Consider the following 19,799-nt stretch of genomic DNA (forward strand, 5'->3'; position numbering starts at 1 on the left):
TTTATTATTATTTATTATTTTAAAAAGTTGTTCTTCTTGTTGCTTATTTAACTCGTGAGTGGTCATCGCAGCTTGCCAGCGAAGCCAGGATGTCGTGCTCCAGTCTTGGCGTGGTAGTGCAATTACAACGCGCTGCCAAGCTGCCGACTGAGATTCGGTGACAGGCGACGCGGCTGTACTGGTGTGGCTGAGACAGAGGGGCTGGGAGAGCAGCTGGGGGGGGGGCAATTTTCCTATGCTCATGAAAAAAACAAAACAAAAAAAGGCTTGGTTACTGGTGGCGCTGGGATCTGGGACTGTCCCTGTGCCCGTGCTGCTGGGCAGGCTCTGGAGGGTAGTGGGTACAGCAGTCACCCCCCTCCTCCGGAACCGGCCCGGGCACCCTTGGCCCTGCCGGTGCGAGGAATCCCGAACCCAGCCCCACTTCCCACGCCAGCAGAAAGCACAGCCGGCTTGTGGGAGGCAACACAGCCCTGCGGCGTGCGCCGGAGCCTGGCCACCAACGCGGCCCTGGGGGAGCCCCTGCCACCCCTCCGGCTGCCTGCGACCGCCCGTCGCGCTCCCGTTCGGGCTGGCGTCTCTGCGGTAGCAGCTATGGGGGTGTGTGGTGCCCGGAGACCGGGTTCCTCCGAACGCTGCGTGACGCAACCGGCTGCCGCCCAGCTGGTGGTACCTTCAGTGCCCTGTCTGCAGCCAGATACCCCTGCTCCGGGTCACCTGGGGGAAGGGAAAGGAGGGCGAGGGGATGGAAAATGCTAGATAACGTTGCTTTGCAATATTCCCACCACCAAGGAACTGAGTAGAAATTGCACCTTTCTCCAAATCTCAGTCAGAACTTTCAGTCTGAACTGACAAGTGTAAAAGTCATTTCTTAATAAAAAAAGTCACTGTGTGTCAATCCGCTCTGGGTGAAAACCTGGGAAAGAATCGTAAGAGAAATACGACGCTTCGCCAGCAGCGGCACGCGTCGCCACTCAGAGAGGATGAAAGGAAGAGCCAGGGACCGGCGGCAGGGTCACGCCAAAGGCTCCCGAGTCCCCTTTGCAGCTGACGCACGTGGAAGTGCATCTCATACACCTTGGCTTGTCCTGAGCGCCGCCTCCGCTCCAGCCACCACCACCGAGATTTGCGAAGAGGAGCAAAGAACTGAGTGGCGAGGTCAGGACAGAGGAGCAAACAAAACGAAACAAAACACATCTCGTAAAAAGTACATCTCATCTGTAAACATAGAGGGAAGGGGGGCCTGTCAGGCACGGGATCAACCACGTTACTGTTTTAAAAATGACGACAATGACAAAAAATGAACAATACAACCTCTGTCGCCAGCAACAAATAACAACCGTCGTGTCACAGCTCTTGTTCACATGGCTGACGCTGGCCGACCCCGCGCGTGCCCCAGGCCCCGCCGTCGCGCTGTAAACCAGACTCTCGCGCGCCGCGCGCGGCTCTGGCGTCGGCCCGGAGCTCTTTGGTGGTCAGGGGCCCTACACTGGTGGGGAGGGAAGGAGAGAGACAACGGGGGGGTTGTCTTATTTTTTTTTTCCTTTTTTTTTTTTTCAGTTCAGTCTTCCTGCATTGGCAGAGAGATGGCTTGGATGATTCCCCGGTCTTTTCTCTTCTCTGAAACAATTTGCAGACGAAGGGTGAGCTTTTCACAACTTTTGAATGCTTTCTGTGGGGAAGGGGGGGGCGAGTGAGATGACTGAGAAGTGTTCTGAAAGAAACAAACCTCTGATTCCACACGTCCTTTTTGTTTTCCCTATGTACAATCCACATACTTAAAACATACGAAAGGAACCACATCAAGCGACAAAATTCAAGCCTCGAGGACGTTCATCTTGAAATGTAACGCAGGTCCTGGTCCGTCTTCACTTGATGTTTGCCCATGCTTGCATACGGAGGATCCTGGCTTGCTTTTGGTTTGGGAGACTTTGGTTTACCTTTTCCCTAGGCATCATTTTGCTCTATTCATTACCGAAAGGAGTAACGTTAACGGTGGCTGATTAAGTTAAAGCTATAGGTTGAGTTCCTCCTAGTAGGGTCTCCAGACTGACTCATCCATCCTCCCAGTAGTCGTCATGGTCGTCGGCGAGTTACTGTGGCTCCCGTCCGCATCCACCCCGTCGTTCTGGTTGCCCAGGTTGGGATTCATTAAGCTGTTCCCCGCTGAGGCACTTGTACAAGAAGAGAGCATCCGGGTAGGGGAGCGCTCACCGCCCGCCACCATGGAGAACTGGTAGGAGCCCGAAGACGTGCCGTAGTACAAATGGTAGGGAGAGGGGTTGGCCTGGAAGGGTCCACTTTGGTTTTGCGTGGAGCCGGGGTAGGGAGGCGGCAGGTAAGTGTGGTGGAAGCGCGTCGTGGTGGGCATGCTGGTCATGCTGATGCCGCCGATGCCCGTGGCGGAGGGCGTCGCGGTGTAGGGGAAGGCAGCAGACATGGCGCCGGGGTAATGCATCCGTGGGTCGGAGAACCGGGTCTCGGTGAGAGCCGGCAGCGTCGGGAAGGAGCGATCGAACTGCCGGGGGTCAGAGAAGGGGCTCAGGTCTGACGTGCCTGTTGGGGTGGAGGAAGAAAGCCGGTGGTTAGAGTACTGTCCTTGAGGCTTGTCGAGTCTGGCCGATAGCCTGGGCCATATCCTGCCCACGGAATTAAAGTCAGAGGAAAAAGCATCTCTTGGATCTGCCAGGGAAGAGAGCTGGGGAACCTAAATACAAAAATCCTACACTCATTTGTTTAAGTTGTTCCCATTTCCTGCCCTAAACTTTGTTGTTTCCTATCCAAGAAGGGACACGACTAAGCCGCCTTCTCTAGGGGTCTATTCATCTCTGGCAGATTGAAAAAACACACCCCATAAACACAGAAAAAAAATGTTTAGCCATTACATCAGCTGTGTAGTAAATAAATGGAGGCAGGCCCCAGACGGCCGGTCCCTGGGATACTCGGTGGTGTATATACACACACACGGAGGCAGAGGGGAAAAGCTGGAGTCCAGACCAGCCTGCTAAGCCTTCTTGTGGGTGGCCTGTTCGTGCTGATAGCATCAGGGGATGGAGCTGATAAACACACAGCCGAAAACTCCCAAGCTAGGAGCCACAATATCCCTCTGCTTCATTGCTCTGTGTATTTTGCTCCTTCCAAGAGGATAAAGAGAGTGAGAAATTCAGGCTTTCTTCTGCTGGGGGAGGGGAGATTTGGGTCAGCGTGGTGGGGATGTTACTCAGCTCCCTCGGATGCTGGAGCCCCCCCATGCCTTTTCTTGGGGGGGGGTCTTAACCCAACGAGGGCTGCAGCCAGCTTGTAACTGGAAAGGGACCTCTGCCCGGGGCTGCCGAGTCCTGTTCCTCCATGGGAAGCCCAGGTTAGAGGTGGGATTCCAGACTAGCAGATCCTTTGAGGACCTCGAGGCTTTGCTGTGGCTCTCTCAGCTCTCCTGAGACCGGTGCCATTTCCTTATGGATCCCAGCACACCACTGGCCTCAGTGCATCTGAGACAGAGAGAAATGAGTTTTGCTCTCCACGGAGAGACCCGAAACCCCTGTCCTCGAGACCTCAGCAGCCCACGCCAAGCTCTGCACCAGTTATGCAGGAGAACATGGCCAGAAACGCTGCGACTGCGCCCTTCTCAGCCATTTACCACCCCCCAGGAGACGACAGTCTCTAGAAGGAGCAGTTCTAGCCCACAGCACTCAGCCAATGCACCGAGCTCAAAGCCTTGGCCGGCTGGAGGTGGCTCTTCATCCTTTCTGTTTACTCCCAAGACCCCTATTTCTCCCTTGCTAAAAGCAGGGGAATCGCGCCTGCTTTGGCAGTGGGATGTCATCTGGCCTCGGTGACTTTTTTTGGTCACATCAGCTGGATTTGGAATCGACTCAGACCAAGGAAATGTGTGAGATAAGTACGACAAACACGTTTGCTGGTTTTAAATATGCCTATGTGTATAGACACACATTTATATGCTTGTGTATTTGCTGTGCATGCATAGGGACGTGTGTTTTATATATATTTATGATGATGAAGCATTTTTAACTCCTCAGGGCTGGTGTTCCAGGCCCTGCAGCATTTCCCCAGGAGAAAATATACTCGAGCTAATCCCCTCCAGCTAACTGGCAGCAAGGGCATGCTCTGGAGGAGCAGATAGCGAGGGGACTGGGTCTGAACCCTCTTTCTCATCCCAGGAGAGTCCCTCAGCCATGGGCCGCTGGAAGGAGCAGGGGAAGGCAGGTTCCTCCCTCCCCTCCAGCCTCTTGCGGGCGATCGGCAGCGCCTGCCTTCCCACGCAGGCTCCACGGAGGGGAAAGGCGGGGGAGCACCCGGTCTGTGAACGTGGCTGCGGCTTTGGGGCGAGATAAGAGAGCAGCAGCTCAAAGCCGTCACGAACTGCGCTGCTCGGCACGCAGCCGGGGCTGGATGCAGCTCAGCCGTCCCTCTTGCCTGCTGCGTGGAGGGCCAGCGTGCTGGGGCTGGCTGGAAAAGCCCTACGCTGTGAAAAATGCTCGCAGCTGACCAAACCAACCTGATTCCACATCTCAGCCTGCCAACGGGACACTCTGCACTGTCCCGCGGCCACGCTCCTGCAAAAGCAGCACCAAAACTGCTGTCGGGTGCTGTGAGCTGAGGTCTGGAGACCGGCTCTGCAAGGAGCAGCTTGACCAGAGCCCGTAGCTTTAGCAATCCGGCAGCATCACAGCGTCAGGTCAGAGCATGGGACAAAAATCCTGGCTGAACTTGGACTGGAGAGGGAAAAAAGCTATTTTTGGAATGCTTCCTCCCTACCCGCAAGCAGCCCTGCCACTGCGGTCCAAGTATCCGGACTGGTTTGCCAGGCACTGAGAGAAAGCGGTCCCGAAATCGCCCCCAGACCCCTGAAAACCCAGACCGCTGCTCACCGCCTTCCCCAGAGCCAACGACGATCTCCAGCCGTCAGACCGCGCTCCTTCGTTAGCTTTCACGTGCCCATAAATAATATTCCATAAAATGCAAAGCGAAATAAAACATAAGTGCTCAGGGCACATTTCCCTCTTCCTCTATAACACACTCAAATGGTTTTGTTCTTTTTTTTAACGGCGACGCTTTACTGGCACGAACTTGGAACGTCTGGCAATGGGTCCTTGCTACTAACTGAGACGCAACGTGTACGAGTGTTAATTACAGGCTGCGTGTGCGCCCAGCAAGGCACGGCGATACTGTCGGCCCTCGAGACACCCGGCTCTTCCCCGCCAAAGGGGAAGGACAAGAGGTGATGGCCTCAAGCTGCGTCAGGGGAGGTTTAGATTGGATATTAGGAAAAATTTCTTTCCTGGAAAAGTGGTCAGGCGTTGGACCAGGCTGTCCAGGCAGTGGTGGAGTCCCCATCCCTGGAGGGGTTCAAAAACCGTGTGGATGTGGCACTTCAGGACATGGTTTAGCAGGCGTGGGGGTGTTGGGTGGATGGTTGGACTCGATGATCTCAGAGGCCTTTTCCAACCTCGGATTCTGTGATTCTGTGAAAGGCCGGTGGGCAGCGGGCGAGCTGGGCCGGCGCCGGGCTTTGGGCCCCGGTCTCTGACCAGAATAAAGCTCCCGCTCTCCCCAGCCGCTCTGAGGCTGAAGGAAACCCCCCAAACCCCCAAGAAGAAGAACCCAGGCGTGCATTTTGTCTCTGCATTGTCTGGGGCGGGGGGGCGGTTCGGCCTGCCCAGGCTGTGGCAACCGGACACCGGGTTGTGTCGGTCTCTGTTCTCCCGCCCCCCCCCAGCCGCCCCCCCGGGTTGGCAAAGCCCGTCCAACCCCCTCTCCCCGGCCGCAGGGGGCTGGGGCACGGAGCTGGGCGCCGGAGCAGGGGTTCCCCCCCCCGGGGCCTGCTCGTTAACCCCGGCCCCCGGCTCCGCGCGGGGCCCAGGTCCGGGTCGGTGCCGCCCCGCCGCCAGCAGGGGGCAGAGGCGGCGGGCGCGCGGCGGGAGGCGGCCGCTAGAGGGCGCCGCGCCACGCGCCGGCCTGGCTGCCGCCCGCGCGCGGCCCGGGGGGAGGCGCCAGGCGGGAGAGGGGCCCGGCGCGAGCGCTGCGCACTGAGCGCGCGCTGGTGGCGGGGTCCCTGCTCCGCCTCAGCCCTCGCCTCAGGGCTGCCCCGCCATCCCGCCTCCTTCGCCTCGGGGCTGCCCCTCCGTCCTGTCTGCTTCACCTCAGGGCTGCCCCGCCATCACCTCAGGGCTGCCCCTCCACCTCATCGCCATCATCTCAGGGCTGCCCCTCCGTCTCAACCCTCGCCTCGGGGCTGCCCCTCCACCTCAGTGCGGTCACCTCAGGGCTGCCCCTCCATCTCAGTCCTTGCCTCAGGGCTGCCCCTCCATCCCGTCTCCTTCACCTCAGGGCTGCCCCTCCACCTCACAGATCCACACAGGTCAGAGCCACCGCAGCCCCGTGCCCGCTGTCCCCGGCCGGGGCCATCAGCGCTCCTGCCCTGCACCTGAGGAGATGTCCGCTGAAATGGGGTCCAAATAAAACACCGCCATTAATACCCTCCATAACCACCTAACCCAGCAGCAAAGCAACCCTCCGGCACACTCAGCCAGCCGTCAAACGGCAACCTGGAGCACGCAACGTGGGAAGCGAGTGCCAGGGAAATCGGAGCGGGTGAAGCCGTACCCTCGGGCCCCGCGCTCCCTTCGGAATCACAGCCGACAACGCGCTCCGCAAACCCCCTCTCGCTGTCCCCGTCTCCGGCACAGCACATCTCACACACACATCTGCGTGGTAGCGCAGGATTTACTACGGTTTGCCTCCCTTCCTCGCTGTCCAGCCCCCATTTGCTTTTTTGGACCCTGGCAATCTGAGCTTGAGTATTTCAGTTGTCCGGTTGCCAATCAAAATATTTGAAGGAAATGTTTATTTTCTTCTCGAAATCACACCAGCTGCTGCACTAACTGAATAAGCCCATTTAGCTGTAAGAATTTAACCATTGTAAGAGTGAATTGAGTCCCCCAACTACTCCAAAATCTGACCCAATCTATCAGCGGAAATGTCAATGTTTTGGATGGGAGTTTGGGGAAGTGTGGAATGCGTATTAAATAAAAGCCATGTAAAGGTCAAAGCCCTGATTAGTAATGCCACTGTCTCCTCGTTAGGGCCGTGCTGCCCAGGGGACCGCGGGGGCCGGGACACACCCCGTTACTTAATTGTGCAGCTGCAATTTGCACCTTTTGAAGACCCCCAAGTCCCCCCGCACGCGGAGCTGGACAGAAACCGGCTTTCAAAGCCGCTCAGCCCCTTTCCAGATAAAACAACCGCACTCAAGTGACACAGCAGCTTGCTTTTCACCTCAGAGACAATATGGGGCTTTTCTTGGGTGGATGGCAAGGAGATAAATGCAAAGAGCCGGCTGTGAGTGGCTGCGCGGTGATGGGAGCTGAACCTTCGTGGCCGAGCCGGACAGGGCGGTGAGGGCTGGTCGTGAGCATGGAGGTGGAGAGGCTGGTTCACGAGGCTGCCGACCACAAAGGTTTCCTTGGGCGTGTTCAGCTGCCTCCCTTCAGACCATGCTGGTTTGGGGAGCTGCCTTGGATGGATTGAAACCAGTCCCTGCACCCTTGCTGGGTCAGGACTGGTGGATCTGCTCAGCGATCCCCGGAAGCCCTCGTGGAGCCGAGGCAATGGACCCTGCAAGGGGTTTTAGGGACTACCTGTGCTGACGTGCATCCAGCCCAGCAAAGCGGTGGGGGATTCCGCTGCCTCCTAACCCAGGAAAATGCCTGTTCTGCCTGGGGAGGGGAAAGCAGGAGCGATGTCGGGACCACTTCAGTGCTGCAGCATGGAAAGAGCTTTGAGGGGCAACTGAACGACAAGCTCACCCAGGGCACGTGTGCAGAGATGTACAGCAGCAGGAGGAGATTATCAGATCATCTGGGGCCGGGCAGTGACGTAGGGAACCTGAGCAATTCCACAGCATCCGCGAGATCACTCTCTGGTCCCCATTTCTGAGATGTGGGGAACACGCAGTGGCTTACTGAATAAAGTCAGGAATAAGCCTAAGCATGTGTGTATCTTACACAACACACACACATACTCACAGTGTGAGGTACACACAGAGAATAAAGGAAATTTAAAACTAATTTGATCATGTGGCACTCACTGAGTGTACAGAATATATAGATGTCTTCAGCCTGGTCATATATCACCGTTTTATTTATATGCATATACATGCCTTGCAAAATTGTCATGAAAAATCTAGCCCGGGGCAAAAAAAAAAACTCCTTTCCTGTCTTACGCCATGATGATTGACGACAATGTAAACACTAATGATACTTTATGCTTATGTATATAATATGCATGCATCTGCGAGACGGAGCGGGGACAGAAATTCTCTCTCTGTATATACCTTCGGCTATTTTTTTCTCTACTGCTTTCTGTGATGCTTGGACCTCCAAGCTGTCTTTCAGCATTTTTCTGACCTCCCTTCCTCTCTGCTTCCTTCCCCCGATCGTAATGGCTCCGTCCGGCAGCACGGAGAGGCAGGTGGCCCAAAGACAGAGAGAATCTGCTCTGTGCGGGAAGGTGCACGAGACGCACTTGATCTCTGAAGACCCAGCTCATCTCTAGAGAAGGCGCCGCTCTCCTCCCCACCCACGCACGCAGGCACGCTCTCACGCCTCTGTCACATATGTGAACAAGTTCATTCGCTTCCAAGTCAGAGCCAACTAAAAAAGAAAACGGCCCCTTCCTCCCACCCCACGAAAAATAGAGCAAAATTTATTTTGGGGGAGGAGGGGAGGTGTTGAAAGAAAACGAGGGTGTGAACAGCATCCGTTGTCACACGCCCATGGAGCAATTGTTCTGTATCTGATACAACCAGCTCACAAAGTGGGTGCAAGTACTTCCTCTGCAGAGTTTGAAGAAAAAAAAAATACAACCCCAAACCAAAACACAACAACACACACACACACACACACACACACACACACACACACACGCACACACGCGTCGCTTATCACAGCATCGCCAGGCACCACCTCAAGATCGCCGAGCACATTTGCTGCTCAGTTTTCTGATTCTCTTCTAATACCGCATGCCGCCATGCAGACACGCACTCGGCCCCCAAACCTGCCCCACTGAGCATCGCCAGCCTCAACTCCGCTCTCCTGGGTCCTCTCCCAGCACTTTCCATCAGACCCCAGATAAGGTGGGCAACAGCCTCCACACAGGCAGGCAGCGCAGCGAGGCAGGGCCATTCCCAGGTATTCCCAGCTCGGTGAATCATGCACCACGTCTCAGCCTCCGCTGCAAACCTTTCAAGCTCCGTCGGGATGCTCCCAGTGGTTCGTTGGACCCATCCTGCCCTTCTGGGAAGGACTCTGCTTCCAACATCCAGGCTGGATTTATTCAGGGCCAGTTCGGCCCCGTCTCCTGTGCCAGCAGTGTCCTTCGTAGCTTACATCAGCTCCTCTCCCTCCCCGATGTTTACCCCCTGGACGTATTTACACAGAGCAATCAGCTCTGCTCCCAGCCCGCTGTTTGCTAGACTAAACAAGCCAGGCTCTCCCAGCTTCCTCTCCCTCGACAGCCTCTCTCTTCCCCAGAGCCCTCCTCTGCCCGCATCCCCCTGCCCCACACGCACCGCATCAGGCTCATTCCCTGCCGCTCCATCCCGCAATGCTAATGAATAAGCTAACGGTGCTAATTGGAGCGGGTGGGTGGGCTGAACGGGAAGCGCTCCCTTGATTGCAGGCACTCCTTCTGGCCTGCCTGCGCTTTGCTCTTTACCTGTATTCAAAGGGTATTAAAAAAAATTAACAAGCCCCGACTACATAAAAGGAAGTTGCTGAATTTACAACCCAGCCTGCAGCTAGACCACCGTGCCTGCCGAGCAGGTTTGGGCCAGGCCACGGCTGCCATGGGAAACCCACTGCGGAGCGGCAGGCTGATAGGGGAGGCTGACGGGGCGATAGGAGATGGGGCTCCTGCCCTGCTCCGCACCGCAGCCACGCAGCCCGGCGACGCAAGCCGTGGCCTCCCGCAGCGGCACCCCGGGCTGGAGGCTCCCCATCGGCAGCCTGAATCTGGCAGAGCAGAACCCAGCGCGTTCGAAAATCCCACGTCAAAAGGCAGGATGGCATCCCCTGGAGCCTGAGGCAAATCCAGCTGGGCTCGTTGCGAGCCCGCCTGCTATTTCGCTCGCCTGCTATTTCCTAGGAACAGCAGCACTTTGGCACCCTGAGCTGTGGCTGGGAGATGGAGGCGGCTGCACGGCAGCGGCAAAAGCAGCGGTCGCGGGTGCTTGGACTCCCTCTCGGGGGATGCTCCCGCCCAGCACTGGCCTGTGGTTCATCTCTGACGGTTACACGCCAGATTCATTTCAGGGACATCCACTGCACAGCGGGTGAACGTAATTGAGAGGAGCAGAAAAGCAGTTTAAAGATAGGCACCGAAGCCTGCGGAGCCTGAAAGCAGGCAGGAAACCCATCTCAAGCGTGTTCCTTCCTTTGAGGCTGAAGCTCAATCCCACAATATGTTTTCTTCCCACTAATGCTTGCCTAGCTTCCTTTGGAAACAATTTAGTCTCTGCCCATGGTAGAATGTTTTTATCCATTAAGAAACGGATATTTTAAAGAAACCATAAGTCGATCTGGACAGGGATTAGGAAGCAGCAATTCAGTGTATTTGCTGGGCCCATAATTCAGGACTTAACCTCAGAGCAGCCACGTTGCATTTCGGAAACAATAGGGCACTGGCTGCCTATGCCAAGAGGCTTCTTAAAAGTAATGTAATACTTTAAAAATGTGTATTTAAAAAGAAAAAGAGAGAGAGAGATTTTACTTTAAATGCATATGGTGAAGCATTCTGCTGATGACTGGCCTATGTTAAAAAGGTGGCACTGGCTCTAAATAATGGATTGGAAATCAAGCTGGTTAAAGCTGAGCAGTTTCCAGATCAGATCTGAAAGCTCTTCACCAGCAAAGACAATGTCTCCCAAACGGTTCGGCAGAGGCGAAGGCTGGGAGAGGCAGGACGGAGTTTGCAAAAGGATCCAGCCTTTACTGTTCTCCCTGTGAAGTCAAGGGAATTTGGTTTTGCTGGAGCAATACGAGGACTGTGCAAAGGGATGTGAAGCGCATTAATCAAAACAGCTCGCTGTTACTGAGTAGATCAAATTTAAAATCACTTTGCAATTGTCCTCGAGTACGCAAGGCCCCTACATGTTGCTGGACAATGCACACAATTGCTTTTGAGTGGTTGAAGATGTTCCCACCACAAAGCTAGAACGCGGGAGCCGGCTGTGTGGGCGGTCCTGCTGTGTTGCAACGGGAATAAAATGGTTCGGCGTGAAGCACTGCTGAAACACGGGCAGGGGCAAAGCGTCGCGTGGAGAACTGGGGGCTGCGAGGACTATCCCGGTTCCCCCCGGGAGGATGCGTCTGTCACCATCCCACTTCCCCAGAGCAAGGGGGCCCCGAGAAGCAGCCAAAGGCGGGCAGAAGCAAGTTCCTTTAACATCTTGCTTCACTTTTGAGAGCTACTTGATTTTTTTTTTTTAAGCTAGAAGACAAAACTCGAGATGAAGCAAGCACGCAAGGCTCTGGCTTCGCGTGCCCCGTAATAAGGAACCATTTCAAGCCATCCTAATGACAGCTTGGTGTCTTGCTGCGGAGACAGGAGAGCTGGGATTTCAAAACCTCAGATTTTCCAGACCTCACTCTAGAAGTATTGGGCCAAATCCTCAACAGAAGCAAACGGTTCTGCTCTGCTGAAGCCAGGGAAGCAGCACTGACTGATGCTAGACGAGGGTCTGCCTGTCCTACCTGCTCAGCTACTGGGCCAGATTCTCGTCACAGCCACACTGCGGTGAACTCAGAATTTTGCTGTTTTCTCCCAAAGCAGTGGAAATGGGAATGAAATCTGGTCTGTGGAAGGTTGCAAATGTCTGTCCCATTTGCACGGGGTAAGGCAAGACTGACACAACTGAAGTACACTGACACTGGGCAGTGGGAAGCCAGCACGAGAGCAGGATCTGACCCGCTCGGCCACAGTGCTGAGCATGCTCTCCTCCCATGTTTCCTGGCATGCCCTTCAGAAACGATCGGTTTTCTCTTACCGGGAGGTTTTTGGTTTGAGACCATTTAACCTCAGGATGATCGTTTTACATGGGGCCTATTTATAACCTCCAGGGCCTGCTTTACTGAAAGTCTCCTGCAAATGGCTGAGGGCCAGATTCTTCTCCCATTTACACCAGCGTCCTTGCTGTGATCTCCTCTGCGACCACAGCCTTCGCTCCCGTTTAGGAAAGACCGGACTGGGCCAGAGCAAACAGAGCTCCAAGGGACTCCAGTTCCTCCCACAGATAAACGCTGTCTCCTCGGTGCCTGTCTGCTTCAACGCCCAAACTCCACGCGCTGTGTTCAGGGGTTTGCGGCGCCCGAATCCCCCCCTCAATGGCCAAGGCTGTTTCGGAGCATCTCAGCTCCCCAGCCTGGTTTTGCCAGAAGCGGATTAGGAAGCGTTCACGCAGACTGCTCGGTCAGCAGAAGCGGGAGGCCAACCACCTCTGGCAGACGAGCGGAGGGCTGCCGGGCGTAGGTGCTCGCAGAGGGAAAACCTGCCTCTCCACCCTCGCTGGCCCCCTTTTCATCCTCGCGCAGGATTGGAAAGATGCTAAAAACACTAAGGGTGGGAAGCACCCAGGTAAAGGATGGCGGGGGCCGGATGAACTCCAGCCTGCCCTGTTTGTCCCTCCTAACCGATATCTCGTTGTGCTTTTTGCTAATTGGCTTCTCGTGTGTGTGTTACCTAAGAACGTGCCAAGTCGTGAGAATTACAGGCCTGTTAACTCCTGTGTTATTCTTGGCATGGGCCAGGCTCCACTTGCTTGGGTAAAAATTACGATCTTTGTGAATAAGCTGTGTGTGTGTGAGAGAAAGGGTTTTATTATTATTATGATTGGTTATAGTCAGCGTTGTGTCAAAAGGACAGGGCTGAGATTAAAATTACTGAGCTGATTCTGCTCCCAGTTACGCTGGTAAGAACCCACAGTCATGTCAAGACTGTTCCTCCAACTTGGGAAGCAGGGAGCCAAGAGCAGAGCGTGCACGAACTGCCTTTTGCAGCATTCCTGGTGCTCTGGATTCACTCCGCAGGAATGATTTTCGATGGCTAATTCTGTGTGTCTCCACTCCTGCTGTCACTTGACATTTGGGAATTTGGCACGGACGGTAGCTTGTGGCCAGTTTCATTTTTTCTCTTGTTGAATTTGTGTCATCACCTGACTCTTTGCTCCAAACGACGCTCTTTCGGTTTCTGGCACTACGGGGGACTGGGCTAATTTAAAATACGCATCTTTTTTTCTTCCCTCAAGAATCTCTTTCTTTCTTACGCAGCCACTGACACGAGCCTATAAAACCCTTTCTCTCTCTCCCTCTTGCTTTTTTTAACAAAAATCAAATGATAACCCTATACAAACTGCCCGGGTTCTTCTCATAAACCATGCTAATATCAATGAAAATTCCAAGCATAAAGATTTGCATTTCAATGAGAAATAAATTAAATTTTCACTGTAATTTTGGGTTGGGAGGAGTGGAGCAGCTTTTACAGTTCGGGTAACATTTTCAAACATGTTTTTGCGCCTGAGACACCCTCCTTGCCAATGACACTGAGGTTTTCAGACATCTACGTCACTTCTGAAAATGCCGCGTAACGGCCTTTGAAACTTTTCAGTGCAAAACCTTCCAATCACCAAAGCTCGAAACGCAAACAGCTTAAATGCTATTCCTTAAATCCCCGTTAGCATTTCTGATGATTTTCAAAAGCAAACAACACCGAGATGAAAAACGCACGGCAAAGGAGCACGTTTCACGTGCGGACAGGAGAACGGCTGCTCTCAATACGTCGTGGTGGCGGCTGGCTGTGCCGAGCGGTGCAGAAAGCCGGGAGCAGCAAGGCAGCTGGAGATTTTCAAATGCAAGGCTTAGCTCGGGGCTGAAATTCCGATGCATGGGAATTAGCAGACCGACCTCTCTCGGGTAACTCTGGTGGCAATTCCTCCCTCTTTCCTGGCAACAAGCTACGATGCAGATTCACGGGGAGCGCCCGAGGGCGCAGCTATGCTGATGGCAAATATGGGAAGAGTAAAGCCTCTGTGTGTGTGTCTGTGTGTGTGCGCACGCGTGCGCCCATGCAGGTGTGCATACGTGCGGGGAATTATGCTGGAGCTGGGTGATGGATCACCAGACTTGGCATAAACACAATGCAACAAGATAAGAAACCATTTGGATTAGCATGTAAAGTATAATACACCCTTTCTAGCTGATGCTTAACTGTCTACGCGGGTGCCTTCATGTCAAAGAAGCTCCTGGATTCAATGTACGTTGCTCTGATCTCCCTCGCGCTCCTGCTGAAACTGCTCGGTTCTCCCTAAGACCCCGTATCTAATGGTGCACAGGGCAAAATCGCCCGGGTTTACGACTCAGCAGCCGTCTGCTGATTCAGTGGGTGCAGAAAGGCTTCCAGCGTCAAGAAACCCAACCAAACCCCTCCCTGGCTTGCCCCGCAGGCTCCTACCCAGGGGAGAGCTGGACTCCAGCCCTAAAATACCGACTGGAGGAAGGCTTGCTTGGCCGGGATGGCTCTGTTCCCTGCCCGGCCGTGTTGGGATCACGAGGGTTCGGGGTGTGACGCCAGGCTGGGGCACCCAGCCAGTTACCTTGTATTGGAGTTTGAGCCTGGGACCCAAAGTGGCTCGGGGTGCTGAGGGATCCGCGGGGGTTGGGTGTTGTTGGGGTGACTCTCATGGACTGGCGCAGCCGTTCCAGCTCCCCGTAGCGGTCGGTGAAGGGTTTGGCTTGGTCTTCTAGCTTTTGTCTGTGCCCTGGAACACGATAAGACAGTCTGATATCTAATCAGTTACCCTTTGGCTAGCGCACCTTGGTTAAACAAAGCCAGCACAGCCTCCATCTTCGCGGTTTGCTATTATTCGCACAGGGGTAATGTGTGATTTGCCCCAGCGGAGATCGGCTCCCCGGGGGCTTTGCACGGCACACACACGTGGGAAGAGCTCACGGTTCAGACAGACGAAGCTCATCGAAGAAGTGACGCAGACTGACCCGTGCGGGAGGCCCCAGATCATCCGGTAAGTCTGCGTCCGATCGAGGAGCAGGATGCGGGCACCAGGGTCAGGATGCCCTGTGCCGTGCCCGAGCGACCAGCCTCCACCAGCCCTCACTCACTCCGAACGCGTACGTGCAAGGCAGGAGAAACCCCATCTCCTGGCAGGGCGGTGATTAGAGAACCAGCAAAGGAAACATTGAAATTTAAGTATTTTCTACAGCGCTTGCTCCGCGCACGAAGAAGAAACTCTCATCTTAATCCAGCCCCCTCCTCAGCTCTGCCCAACCAACAGGGCCAGAGCAAAGCTGGGCTGGAGAAGGTGCAGGAGGAGGGAAGGGAGCAGCCCGGCCATGGCACCGCACCTTAGCCTTCTCACTTTGCTTCTTTCTGTTCCTCTTTTCCTACCCGTAAAATGGGGAGACTATTCACCTCCCTCCCCCAGGCAGGGCAGCAGCTGATGAGCATTCGTAAAGCACTCCCTGCTCCTTAGGTAGCAGCTGCTGGAACAGGGCAATAATTATTAAATTTATGCTAATTGTCCCGAGGCAAGAGGCGCATGAAATACACTTGATACATAACTTTCGCATTTTACTATATTAATCATCACCGAACGGCTTCACTCTCTCTGGGCCAGATTCCAGTCTCAGTTACACCCGCACAAAGCTGGAGGGACTCCAGAGAAGCCGGAGCTGCTTCGGTTTTACATCGGTGCCGGGTTCAGACCTTGGGTTCTCCTCGCTATTTGCCTGCCGCAGCCAGACAGCCGTGCAACACCCGCAGCTCTTTGCACCTGCCGTGGAAGGACCTTCCCAAGGTGGCAAACGCCTCATCCCGGCGTAAATGAGAGCAGAGCTCGGGGGCACTGGAGGTGTGCAGGCATGCCGGGGAGGTAGGACGGGAGCTGGGAAGAAACCCTTCTGCAGCTCTTCTGAGAGCTGGGCTTTATCAGATCCAGCCCTACGGCCCAACATCCACCAAGTCAAGCTCAGTTCTCAGCGGCTTTTAAGAAGAAAAGCGATGCATTTAAAAGGTGAAAAACGCAGCCACCTCTTGCTCGCATCCCCCCTTCCCTCCCCCCTCACATCTGCGCAGCGTGAGCTCGGTGTCAATTTATAGCAAAGTCACAGAAAGTCCCCAGACTTCCCCCTCTTTAAATCTGCTGTCTGATCTCTTCTGATCTCGCATTAGCTTGGCTCGTCGTGCTCAGGCTGCACTTGCCAGGCTGCCTGCAGAGACGCCGGATGGCTTGGATGGGAGGGGACAGCATCAGCTCCGGAGGGGACCTCGTGCTCCCAGCCGAGCTCCCTGCCACAGCGTCGCTCCTTGGGTACCCCAACAGCAAACCGACCCCAGTCACAGTTTTTGAGGGGCTTTGACCCTCCCCTGGGAGCTCCACATCCAGGTGAGCCCCACTATCCCCCCCAAACTCTATAATCTCCAGGCTCGCAGCTGTGCAAAACTCCAGATCGAGTGAAAACGTGCTGCCGCCAGAGCGCAGAACTCGGTGAGAAAGGGCTCCCAACAGAAAGCAAAACCCAGCGATATTTTGAGAATGTATTTTCCCTGCTGTGTGAAGTAAACCAAGGAAATCTCAAATCAACACCAGAAAGGATCCCTTCTAACCTCTGTGCGTCCCTAGACCTCGGGCACCTCTGTGTTAGCTGAGGGCCTTCGGAGACGTGAGCAGCATCCGTCACGTGGTGTTTGTGCTTTCCCCACGGGAGAAACCGTGTGCAGTGAGGGGTCTTGTTTTGGTCCACATTCTACTATTCTAGTATACATCTGAGCACAGAAGAAGAAAAATAGGTTTACGTTTTACCTTTAACCAGTTTTCTCAGGCAGAGCTTAGCAGAGAAGCCAAAAGAACTTCAAAGACCAAGTTCCACAGAAATTTGATGAAAATTAAATTCTCTGCCTCTATCTCAGCTGAAACCCTACCCTGCGGTAGTATCTGGCATGTGACAGAGAAAATCCTGAAAAATAGATCAAGAGATCTCAATGCTGATAATGTTTTTATAAGGATTATTCAGCTGTACGGCTTAACTGAGGGCTTCATGTGGCTGCATCGTGCTGCACTGTGGATGCTCCGGTCCCCGTGCTGTCTGAACGAGGGCACAGCCCCACGGGGTTTTTCAGCCTCATGTAAATAGCAGTGCTGTACGTGCACCCTCCAAAAGGGGCTGGTTTGCAGGGAGACCCAGCAATTACCAGCAAAACCTCCCAAAACCTAAAGCTATTGTGATAAAAAGAAAGTAGAAAATTCGATGCAAATATAAGTCAAGGCAAACACAGGGGCTCATTTAGGAGTGAAAACCCAGAGGAGAGCTACAGTGGGAACCTTCCTGGTTCTCCTAGACCCTCTGTGGTTCATATCCCACCCCATCACCACAGGTGGGACCTGGAAGCGCTAAGCTGTATAAAACAAGGCAGCGAATGCGTTAAAAACCACCAGCTTGGGCTGCCAACCCTCTTTGGTACAGGCTGTCTCCCCAGGACTTCCTGCCGCTTGTCGCTTTGAGCTAGGGACGTCAGACTTTGTCACGCAAGAGAGAATCGCTATTAATGGGTTTCTTTCATCAGAACAACCTGAGCTTTTTAATTTCTGCAGCGGCTGGCTTCATTAAAAGCCCTTCCCCATCTACCCACAGCTGTCATGGAGAGGAAACCAACGCCGTCAAGCGAACAATAGCTCATACCTTAGAGAAGAGGAAGGTGGTTTCTAGCTTAACCCGAGGACTGACTCAAAGCCTCCCGAAGCCAGTGGGTGGATTTTCAATCGACTTCAAACAGCTCCAGACCTCATCCCAAGAAATCTGTCTGAGAAGTCTTAATCATCCCGACCTGTGAATTTTGGGGCATGAAACCTGGTGTTGGGTTGGAGATTTTGCACTGCCTTTCCAGCTGTGCTAGCACTGGCTTCCAGGTCAATATTCATGGAAACAACAGCCCTTAGTACTATAAAATGATGGCAGCTACTGACCTTGGGCATTTCTTGTCAACAGCGCAAGGGTTTTAATGCTGAGTTGGTTTTCCAAATCAGTTAATTCCAAAATTGAATATGACATGATGTAAACATTGACAGATCACCTACGATCCTGATGTAATAACAAGATCTGTATCAGCATGTCAAACAAACAATCCCATTGAACACTTCCCAGCTGGAAGAGCCGATGTGAATTTGACACTTTCGGCCAGTAATAAGAAGCACACTGGAAGTTTTGGGTGTTTCCTTGGAATGCAGACAGTGAAACAGTGTGTGCTGCACTGGAGCTCAGCCCCTCCAATCTATGATTTAAAGACATGCTTTCTGCATTAAAACATTTCAAAGACCAAACAGACCCTGCTCTTCCTTCTAGAAGTCTGCAACCTGATGTGGCTTCCGAAGCTGGGACCTGGATGGGGTTTCCAGGCGGCGAGGGGGTATCCACAGTGTTCACCAAAAGCAGCTTATTTCTCCGGATCACTGAGATGCAGAGTATAAAGTTGATCAAAGTTAGGAAGGGGCTCCGGGAACTTCATGGCTTGAGTGATACCAAAATGTCAGAGCTGGCAGATTTGATTTGAAAAAATACTCTCTGGAGTGCCTGGGGCTCCCGGTTCCCTGATTCATCTGTGTTTAGAGCAGATGGGGTTACAACTGGGAGAGACAAGGGGCTGCACAGCCCGCTCTCCAATCTTGGCGGGTTCGGATTTGGGTGTCACGTTCGTCCCCGTCCTCTGCCGTAGCCCCGTGCTACCAAAGGACGGGAGAGCAGATGGTGGGAAGTGGCTTGGCCCTCCCCAGGCGTCTTGCTGCGAAACGCTGGCGGCAAGCTGGAGCGAAGGAAACGCGGAGTGTTTCAGCTCGGGGGGGGGGATGTTCATTAACACACACATTTGCAGATCATTTCCTTCACTCCGCTGAGGAGAAGACAAGAACCAGGAGACGGTGGCGTGGGCTGGGGCAGCAGCTCGAGCAGAGCCATCAGCAGCCGCAGTGGCCACTTTCAAAGCAAGGCTTCAAGCATCCCACCAGCAAGCTCCTACCATCCTTCACCCAAGGCTCTGCTCAAACATTAGCACCCAAACTCCATAGCTTAGCCGAGAAGGAGCTCACCAGGAGCAGCCATGCCACACAACCCAGTGCCTCAGTCTCTACACGTCCATGAGAATGGACCACAAGAAAGCAATCAGCAGTGGATAAAACTCCAGCTCAATGTGCAAAACACCTTTCAAATCCCTCTTGTAGCCCTCAAAATAGGTACTTCAGAGAGACATGCCAATACTCTACAGAGGGTTGAAATTTTTCCCAGTCTCGGCTAGACTATCAAGTCCCAGCATGTGCTCCAGAAAGAAGCCACATGTGAAATGCCTGTGTTATGGGCACCGCAGGCCTGTCCCTTACAGCAGATGTTGGGCTGGTTTCATCTTTGCACACCTATAACACAAGACGTGACCGTCCCTCACGTTTTCCCTGGAAACCAACCTCCAGCTCGAGACTTGCCATGGGAAATTCCCGGCCAGGAAGAATTTGCTGGAGCCCCATGGCCAGCAAAGGGAGGGGAGGACAGGGGGAGATGGGAACCAGGTTGCCCACAGCACCGGCAGCTGGAAGGGACTCAAACATGACGTCTCCACGGAGGAGGACGGAGATCTTCACCGAGCTCCAGTGAGTGGCAGCAGCCGGCAAGTGCCAGCGCTACTTCAGCCCACTTCTAAAAGTTGAAGCTGAGAAGTTCACAGGAGGGAGC

At 54.0% G+C, this 19,799-nt stretch overlaps 1 protein-coding gene across 1 annotated transcript in view; it reads right to left on the bottom strand.

The window, feature by feature from the left end:
- Window positions 1-325: 325 nt before the first annotated feature.
- Window positions 326-19,799, bottom strand: part of RUNX3 (RUNX family transcription factor 3) — a 38,359-nt gene continuing 18,885 nt past the window's right edge. Inside the window, exons 4-5 of the mRNA XM_075437874.1 lie at window positions 14,666-14,830; window positions 326-2,556 (exon numbers count right to left, since the gene is read on the bottom strand). Coding sequence (XP_075293989.1) covers window positions 2,033-2,556; window positions 14,666-14,830 — 689 coding nt within the window. The 3' untranslated portion in view covers window positions 326-2,032. The remainder of the gene's footprint in view (window positions 2,557-14,665; window positions 14,831-19,799) is intronic.

The sequence above is a fragment of the Opisthocomus hoazin genome, chromosome 17 (assembly GCF_030867145.1).
Source record: "Opisthocomus hoazin isolate bOpiHoa1 chromosome 17, bOpiHoa1.hap1, whole genome shotgun sequence".
In the NCBI taxonomy this organism is placed as follows: Eukaryota; Metazoa; Chordata; class Aves; order Opisthocomiformes; family Opisthocomidae; genus Opisthocomus; species Opisthocomus hoazin.